Below are 10,036 nucleotides of genomic sequence, written 5' to 3'. Positions count from 1 at the left end.
ATATATATATATATATATATATATATATACCAGACATCTGTGAGCATGAGCAACAACTCTAGTTTTGTTTGTGTTTCACTTCTAATTGCTGTTGCTATATTTGTGTCACGATTGTGTACACATACTTTATAGCATGACATATATGAAGATATGTTTAACATGTTTTAAACGTGTCTTTCCGTTGCCTTGACTTGACTCTTTTTTTTTTTAACTTATTTAATTTTTTAGATATGCACATAGCTAATATCAGTTGAGCTCGAGCTTTAAGCCCTGAGTGTGGAAACTGTGACAGCTCCTGATTCTCTGATCTGACAGCCTGGGTGCAGAATAAGAGGTTAAGAGTTTTGAAATATAAAGCAGAAAGATATTATGCAGCGATTTCCAAGAAATCGATATGTCCCTAAATTAGATTCTGTCACAATTGGGTAGCCGATTTAGTTCTGGAGTACTCTGTTTATGAGTGTTTATGAGTGGCCTTGCTGCCGTGCTTTGCACCAACTGTAAACTGGCAGCTGCAGCATCATTTTAAGCATCTATACTCTATTTAATATACTTATATACTTATATACTTAGTTAAGCGAGTAGTGAATACTTTGAATTTCATTAAAGTGTTTTTTTTAAGTATTGAATGGAAGGGAAGGGAAGTCTACAAGTATTTTAAACATGCACTGTACTGCGATGTAGCAGAGGAAGGCCGATTTTGGCTCTATAGCTCAGCGACATATGGAAGAACAAATGTGAAAGCGTTTCTCTGAATATGAACTCTGAAAGAAGGAGAGCTCTAACTGGACTTTAACAATGTGGATGTCAGAAGAGAAGAAAGAGCAAGGCGATGCGGAGAGAATGAGAAACCAAAGACGGGAAAGTTCGATTTAAAGAGTGAAAACACTCTTTGGAGTTGACGGAGCAAGGGTTGGTGAGAAAGAGACAGGTGCACAGCTATGGGGAGAAAGAAAGCGAAGACAAAGGGAGTGGTGGGATGGCGGAGCTAGTCCTTCTGTTGCCGCGGCCTCCCTCTCCCTCTCCTCACTGGTCCTCTGGAGGTTTTCCAGAGAGCCCTGCTGTACTTAATAAAGGCCAGTCAAGCACCAGGCATTGCTCCAAGACCTGCTATTTTTCTCCACTTCCTTGAAACCCGGGCTAGAATTTTGAAAGCGAGGGTGTGGATAAAAGAAAGTGGGATGCAGAATCAAAACAGGGAATTTAAGATGCTTCACAGTTAGCTTAGTCTGCTGCAGTTATTGGATTTAGTCAAAATATAACATTCAAAAATGAGGGAAGGGGAGGGAAGAAAATAATCATTCAATGCTTCGTCTTTCATGTCTGTACTGTACGGAGGTTTGGCAGAGCACTTGTGGGTAATTTCAAAAAAAGGAGCAGTCTATTGCAGGATTTTCTGAGGCGCTGTAGGAGGCTCACTTAGCTACCATCATTCAGATATAATACTCGGGCCTTGTGGAAGGAGTAGCGGGAGAAATGTTTACAGAGGAGGTGTCAGAACTTGTCAGCTGAGCAAGTACTACATAGTCACCGAGTTTGCGAGTGCCTTTAGGCTGCTTTGCAAAAGGGAATGTGTGCGCTGCATGGAGAGAGAATAAACGAGTGAAACAGACATGCGAAAAGGGATAAAGGGAAAAGAGACAAGGGCTGTTATTCCTCTATGACCTTGGCTAAGGTTTCAGTCAGCCCGCGGTGTCTCATGACCCTGTTTGGATTCAGTACAGTAGCAGTGGCCTGCTTGAACCGGTTATGCTCCTCACCTCTACAAAGATGTAGATAAAGTTGATGATCTCAGTCATTTGTTTCCTTTCCAAACCGTCATCTTGCTTCTCTCCAAAATGGCTCCGGAGCCTCATTCCAGATGGGACGTGTGTGTGTGTGTGTGTGTGTGTGTGTGTGTGTGTGTGTGTGTGTGGAGCTGACTGGGGCATTTTGTGTGACACATTTTTGACTAAAGTGGTTACAATCTCAAATACTGTGTTCCTTTTATTGCAGCTGGTTATTTTTCTGTTGCATAATCTTTTAATAGATATTTATTGTCATTCAGCACTTTCACCTGCTTTATATTGCAGTCATAATCAGGACTAGCTGCAAACTTGGTTACTATCAGGAAGTAAATCAAAACCAAGAGCCACCCTGTCAGTTAGGCATGTAGCTACCGAGAGCAGGAAGCTGCACGTAGTTTGGCGAAACGCATGCTAAGAGCATCTTCTCTCGGCATTAGATATGCGCTGCTTCCTTTGAAACACATTAAGAAAAAGAGCTGTTCGGTGGTTGCGGTGCACACGGTGCAGCGTCTTAACTCCCAAAAAAGAAATGCAGCCCAGTTGAAGGTGCTCTCGACCTGCAGCAAAAATCAATTTGACATCATTTATAGTGGTATAAATGCCCTATTTCAGGGCCGGTCATGGTGCCGCCCCTGAATGCCAGGTCAGTTTCTAATCAGGGTGTATGTGGGTCAGTGGGAGAAAAACAAAAGGTCCAAATGCGACCAAGGGTTTTAGCACATTCTCATCATGTCAGCCATGAAATCAGCACAGAAATCACAGCACCGGGGTACAATCTGTTTTCTGGAGGTGATTGTACCTAAAAGTATGATGAAAAGAATTACATAGAAAGAGACAAGAAGGAGCACACACACACCAAAATACACACTCTCAAAGATCTGTTTTAAAAAACCTGCAATTTTGACTGACAAGATGCCGGCTTTGCCTGTGGCTGTTCACTCTGCAGAATTCAAACAAGCCCTATCAGCTGATCGTTGTTGCTAAAGTTCATATAAGATGCTTGGAGCTTGAGGCCAGCAACGTGTTCCTATTGAACATGTTTCAGTAGGTAATTAGGTAATTATTAACTAGCAACAGGTCATTAACAAGATTTGGTAGGAAAAAAAGAGCCGTTCTGAGAGGCTGACAGTGTTTCAGATAATGAGGGGTTCACCAGTGTGTAAAGACTGTGTGGTCATGTAGTTAAAAAATAAAATTTTTCAAAATAAAAATTGTAAAGAATTTGGGGGGATGTCATCATTTACAGTGCATAATATTGTAAAACGATTAAAAGAAACTGAATAAATCTCTATATGCAAGTGACAAAGATGACAACCGGTATTAAATGGCCATGATCTCTGAGCCCTTAGTCACCAGTGTATTAGAAACACATAATTCTGTAGCAGAAATCACTGTATGACCTAAGCAACATATTTTTGTCTGTGCATTCACAAAACCCATCATGTAAAAGAAAACACACACACACGTATATTTATATAAAGATCCAGAAACACTTCATTTCTGGTCCTGAGCTAAATTAAGAAGGACTGAAGTGAAACAGAAAACTGTCATTTGGTTTGATATAAAAAAATGTTTAATTCTTTGTGAAAATAACAGATGCTGCATCCTCCAGGCTAAACAGGAGATGAACCATCTGGTTTGTGAATGACTGTGTAGTTCAAAAGCCAGTGATGGTGGAACAGAGTTAATTATTGCCTTTACCATGTGTAACTTGCACATCTGCGAAGGCACCATTAATACTGACATATTTTAGAAATATCAAAATCAACGTGTCATTTTCAAAACACACTCGACCTTCCAGCAGCTTTTATGTTGTATTCATTTGAGGCCTTACTGTGTTGTAAAGCATCATTTTTTGATTTTGGCTTTAGATGTTGCCTCAAAGAGCACACCTGATTTTTAAGCTTTGAGAGGTGAGATGTGTCTTTGCATGGCAGCAGCAGAATGTTATTTAAGAGGTTTAGCAGGCATGCATACAGTCATGTGAATAAGAAAAAAATAAGCAGAACAGCTTAGGTTTCCAAGGTTGCATCCGAACAAACCACAAGGTTTCTCAAACGGTGTCATTTGGACAGACAAGACTAAAGTAGAGATGTTTGGCCAACGTCCACTGTGCAACATTTGGTGAAACCATCAGCACAAACACCTCATGCCAACTGTCAAGCACGGTAGTGGAGGAGTGATGATTTGGGCTTGTTTTGGATCCATAGGTCCCGAGCACCTTATAGTTGTTCTCCTGTAGTATAAGTATTCTAGAGTCAAATATGAGGCCATCTGTCCAACAGTTATAGGTTGGCCTAGACTGGGTCATGCAGCAGATCAAGGTGTCCAAGTCCGGACCTCAACCCTGATAACAGTCCTGTGGTGGGACTTCAAGTTATTGCTGCTTAAGATGCTTCTACAAATTGTTGAGTCATGGGTTGTACTCAGTATTGCGCACACCGCTTTTGTAGTTTTTGCTTACTTGTGTTAAATAAGTAATGGCACAGTGAAATATGTTGTGTTGTTTTTGTTCATCTCAGATTGTATTTAAATCATTTTAGCTGGTAAGGCCTTGAGGCAACTGCTGTTGTGATTTGGTGCTATATAAATCAAATTGAATTGAACTGAATAGCTCGTTTTCTAAAACCCCAGGATGTACTGCTTTTTTTATGTATCCATGACATGATCCTTTGCACAGGTGGGAAGACGGAGTGAGACAAAATGATACTGTAGATGTTTAAATGGATCTTCGTGGTGTAATTACTGCGGGGGTTTTTTTTTTCCATTATTATCTAGATTTCTAATAGACCAGTTTTTAACTCTAAGTGCCACAATCCAAGTCATTATTATGAGAATGAAAGGTTGACGTTATTTAATAGCTCCGGGCGCCGAACGTTGCGCTTAATAAATTAGGTTTGGCTAACAAAATTATTAGACCCTTTAAATGACATAAGCACCATTGTTTCCTTTTCTGCTCTCACTGTTTCTGAGATAACTTTGAATCAATGCCTTTCACTATATCTGTCATCCTTCATGAACCAGCTGCTACACATGGAAACTAATTACTACTTGAAATGGTGAAAGTGGTTGTAATGAGTTGCTAAATAGGCTCAGGTCAACAGCACAGGAAAAATGTGCAAAAACAGGCTACTGTGTGGGTTTCAGAGCATAATTCACTAAGCACCTCTAATTACCCTTAACACAGTTGCACATTAAAGGAACATACCGCGGGATGTGCATGGCTTAGCCCATTACCTGCAAATCATATTCAACACGCATGTTCCAGACATTTTTAAAATGCGTCAAATGTTTCAGCACGACAGGAAAATCAATTCAGAAACATGCGAGACAGGAAAACAGTCACAGTTAATTAGTAATGTGCTTTGTTTCGAGCGGAGTTACTATGAATGGTTAAAAACAAAAAAACAACTTCCCTTTTGGTGTTTTCAAGAATTCTCAAACAGCTAAGAATGAATGCTGTAAAAACCACAACCCGACCAACATTGGATTGGTTTTTTTTGCGGGGGGGGGGGGGGATAAAATGAGTTGCATGTGAAAGACGGATGTTGTCGTGTCAACCGCTGATTACTAAAGCTGTTTTTTACAACCTCAAGATGAGCTTTTTTTTCTATCACCATCGTAGCTTTTGAGAAACCACCCATCACACGGGGGTGGATCTGACTGTGAAACTGCATGCTCAATGGCTGATGACTCGTCATTCACACGGTGAAGAGTACCTTACTTTATCCTCCTTTTTCACTCTACTGGCTATCATCATTTACAAAGTGATCTCCATGTTTTACTCAGTAACACTTAAAACTAGTGATTGATGTCAGCACAAAAGTGCTTACTGAGGTCACGGTGACTGGGAGCGGAGGAGCGGGGAATCTCTTTGCAGCTAGTGGAGTTGCCCCCTGCTGGTCATTAAGAAGAATGCAGGTTTAGAAACTTTCACGTTGGCTAACAGCATGTGATTGACAAGTCAGCAGCCAATGAGCTGGAGGTTTCACAGTCACATCCACCCCTCCTCATCGCATATGTTTTTTGAAGCTAAAATGGCAATAGTGAAAACGCTAACCTCAAGGTTTCAAATTGAATCTTCATAAACCACCGGATGGTTCATGGTAGCTATGTCCATCTTTATGCCTGCAACCTGTTTCCATCTTTTATATACAGTTTGTTGGCCATTACCGATTACAGTAGCAGCAGTATTGTAAACAGTGGAGTTGGAGCCACAATTACAAGATGAGCCCATTTTAAATTACTTCAGGCATCTATTTGTAATACTTGTGTTTTCTAAAAAAAAATAAAACTATGTGTGAGTTGTCTTATGTTTATGAGTGAAAATGTGGATAACTATGTTTTTCTAATGTGGGATTGACTTTTACTATTTAAAAGACCCCTGTTTTTGACTACTTTTATAACGAATACAGAAGTAATATAAAGAAAACCAAAACTGTCACCCGACATTCCTGATCATTACTTTAACACATTGCCCTCACTGTTTTAAAATACAACCACAGATGACAAATTGAACATTAACTTGCTCTTCAGATTGCTGTTTTTTAAAACCAACCCTACAGCCCACTGAATATTTATTGTGATAACACCATTAATTATCTGAAAAGCATTCAGCAGCTCTCAGCGTAGCCCAGATAGAGCACAATAGAGACACATTAGGCGAATATTTCTTCCTGTATATGTCTAATGGAATCGCAGGCTTGGCTGTTCAGTACAAAGTCCCCTGCAGTCATGTCAAAACGGCTAACAGGTTTAAGTAGAGAAGTCTGCACTGTTTAGTCCTCATTGCTAGTATTAGGTCATTAAAATTTAAATCGTTTCAAATAATTGTTGTATAATCATTGCATCCATATCAATGACGTAATGATTTGTCTGATTCCCAGTTCCCAAAGAGGGTCTGAAGAACCAGGCGGCGTTCGAGGAGATGAGGGTTAATTACATTAAAGAGCTCCGGCGTTCGGTGGGAAAAGCAACCAACAACTCCGGCCAAACCTGGCAGCGCTTCTTCCAGCTCACCAAGCTGCTGGACGCCATGCATGATGTAAGTACCCTTGACCCCCCCCCTCCTCCCCTTTGCCAGTTGCATACAGTACTGCCTTCCCTTGGCAGTCTAGTTATGCACTTTAGGGCTCTGATACAACTGGAAATGTTCTCAGTGAAATGGCAAAATAGTGGATTTGGATAATGTGTTTACTTAGCAGTTCAATGGTGCCGTGGCTTGGAATAAGGATTATTACATCCCATTTTCTCCCTGAGGGAAGGTTATTTTGGAAAAGGCAGTGATGAGGCTCGTATTGGTGAATGGAACAAAAGGGGATCGATATCAGCTTGCAGTTCATTGGAGTTCACACTGGTCACCATAGCAAATGTGCAAAATGAGGGTTTTTTTGTTTTTTTTAAATGCATGTGTCAACAAGTGCGTGGGAGAATGACAGTGTAGGCACAGCCTCTGGAGGTGAGCGTTAGCAAGAGAGAGCAGTCATAGAGATTCAACGACCCTAATGACTGAGTGAATGGGGTTAGTGCTGGGCAGATGACCCTTCTTTTAAAGAAGGGCTGCCCAGACAAAAATCAGTGGTGCCCCCAAGTGGTAAAGACAATCAGTGGAATTCAGTTGCAGTTTACACACATTTAAAAAATATACATGTACTATACATGTACAGTACTGTGTGAAAGTATTGCGTCTTTATATTTTGCTTCCAAGGAGTCAGACTTTCTTGCAATTTTTTAAAGTGGTCTTATGCAATTGTTCTCCAGGCTTTCTGAACTTCCTTTATTGGCTGCTTTTTCACTCATTTTCAGTCGGTACAAGAAGCGGACTGAAAATGAGTGTACCTGTGAATAATTCAAGTGTAAAACACAAGAGATGAACCAGTTTGAGGTGTATCCTTAGGCGCTGTCATGAAGCCATTCTCAATGAAAGGAAACAGATTACACTTTCAGCACGTCTGATGAAGAGATGAATCCAAATATGACATTTATGGTTAAAGTCATCAGTATATATAGAGAAAGTTAAGAGAATGGGCCCAGCCATGGTTTTGGACTGCATTAGAGCCAGTGGTGTTGAGAATCTTGTCAAAATGTATGGAATTCCAAACTCGAATCGTTTTTCTAGCTAAATATAAAGAAATTAGGGGTGGCTTAAGACTTTTGCACAACGTTGGTAAGTAGGAAATAATTTAGAATTTAGAAAATAAAGTGGAAAAAACCCAGTTATGTTTCTAATAATCATATTTTTCTCTCTGTGGTGTCCAGTTGGTGGGGAACTTGTTGGACTTCTGTTTCTACACCTTTCGTGAGTCCCAGGCCCTGAAGGTGGAATTCCCTGAAATGTTGGTGGAGATCATCAGTGACCAGATACCAAAGGTGGAGTCAGGCCTCACTCACACGATCTACTTCCACAAGAAGTGACTCTTTACACAGATGGGACAGAAGCGGCATTAAGAACTCGAAAAAGAGGAGCGAGAAAAGTTCAGGGAAGAGAAGAAATGTGCTGGGAAGGCCCGTCCTGCTGGCCCGCACCGTGTCGCTCAGTATGCCAGCGTCCTCGTACTGGATGGAAAGATTTAGAAAAAAAAAGAGAAAGTTTGGGGGAGAAGGTTTTGACCCTGCAGTCACCACGAGCGGTTTAGAGCTGCGGATAGTTTGAGAAGCCGAGCGTGACACACCGAGAAGGACTTGTGACAAATGTGACAAAGCATCCCGAAGTACACCAATGTCCCCCTGCCCCAAAGACGATAACAGTATTTTCTATGGAGATAAAGCCATACATTTCTTAGGGCGCACTAGATACATTCACTACACACACACACAAACACACGTAGAGGGAAATCGACACACTTAACTGTCCACATGCCTTCACACAAAATGCACAGGTGCACTCCACATGCACTAGAAATGGGACTCCCTTACTTACAAATCTAGAGAAAAGGTTTTGTTGCAAATATTAACTCTGGCTTATGCAGTCTTTCACAGATAATAGCACTATGAAAAAGATTTATGCCAATATTTACATTTGCTTTGCAGTGTAGTGACGAGACTGCAGGGCAAAAAAAAAAGGACATTAATGAGGAGGCACAGAAAATCTAGACTTAATAGACAAAGGTCTATTTGAATATATTCCAAGGGCTATACAAGGATCATCATAAGCTGAATAGTCGCATCAAATTTAACAAGGTTCAATTTTAAAATCGGTATCATATAAGCCATCGCTGACATTTACATGCTGATTTTTCTTTTTCAAAGTTAAAATGTGTAGTCAAACAATCAAAACTAATATGCAAAAGTCCAAAGCTAAAGCTGTTTTGAAACACAAACGTCTCTCTCTTGCGTAAAAGAAAGCTTTGCACGTGATGCTCCCATGTCATAAAGTCACTATTTTAGAGGCATGGTGGTGTAGAATTAAAGACAATATTGGCGAGAGACTTCTTACCTTTGTGCAGAAATGGTCAGGAGCGCGGCGGGATGGAAAAACATAATGCATTTACGGAAACAATTTCAGTACGGTCCGCTGGTAATGGATTTGACTGAGGTGCATCCATAGTAATTGCTGTTATTTGTGTTATCTCCAGAGCAGCTGTCCAAATGTCTGTTTTTACTCACAATGAAGCGAAACCAGCCCTTTGTGAACCGACACTTATCTACTCTTCCCAGAAAGAATAAAAAAGCATTTTTTTTAAAGAAACGTGTGTTGCAAAGGTTTTAAGTTTTTGACAAGCCAGTCGTTTTACATTTAAGGTGCTTCGTTTCTACAAAAGCCAGGCAAAACATAACATGTACAGTAACTTGGTAGAACAGTCCATGCAGTACGCCACGTGGGCTCGCAGTTCAAACACGCATACTCTGTAAAGTCGATATAATCCAAGACGGAGCGTTAACTCTTTGCAGTGCTTACAGAAAAAACAGCTAACGTATCAAACCCCAGGCAGATGTGTACAGGTATTAACTTCTTAAAAACACACTCTATTCAGCTGTTGTACAGAAGACGTTTTTAAGGTACACGATGACGAGAGCTTGATGAAGATGTGTTGGTATGATCACTTTTCCCTCACTTTGCTTATTTCCTTTTTTTTTTCTTCCTATCTTCGGGCCAAGTGCTACTATTTTAAAAGCATGGCGAGGCCCAGTCATCTGGACCATTAGCTCGTCTCACACCCCACTGGTTTCCGGGTGGTTGTGGAACACTACTATGATGCTACTGAAAAACGACAGAGTCGCTGGGGAAGAAAAAGAGTGCGCGTGTGTGC

At 40.7% G+C, this 10,036-nt stretch overlaps 1 protein-coding gene across 1 annotated transcript in view; it reads left to right on the top strand.

Moving 5' to 3' along the window:
• nr3c2 (nuclear receptor subfamily 3, group C, member 2) overlaps positions 1–10,029 on the top strand; it is an 85,328-nt gene extending 75,299 nt beyond the window's left edge. The window contains exons 8-9 of the mRNA XM_005726960.1: positions 6,674–6,831; positions 8,046–10,029. Coding sequence (XP_005727017.1) covers positions 6,674–6,831; positions 8,046–8,201 — 314 coding nt within the window. The 3' untranslated portion in view covers positions 8,202–10,029. The remainder of the gene's footprint in view (positions 1–6,673; positions 6,832–8,045) is intronic.
• Positions 10,030–10,036: the final 7 nt, after the last annotated feature.

The sequence above is a fragment of the Pundamilia nyererei genome, unplaced genomic scaffold, assembly GCF_000239375.1.
Source record: "Pundamilia nyererei isolate P.nyererei 1_Seehausen unplaced genomic scaffold, PunNye1.0 scaffold00022, whole genome shotgun sequence".
Lineage (NCBI taxonomy): Eukaryota > Metazoa > Chordata > Actinopteri > Cichliformes > Cichlidae > Pundamilia > Pundamilia nyererei.
This window is presented reverse-complemented; position numbering and strand designations above follow the sequence as displayed.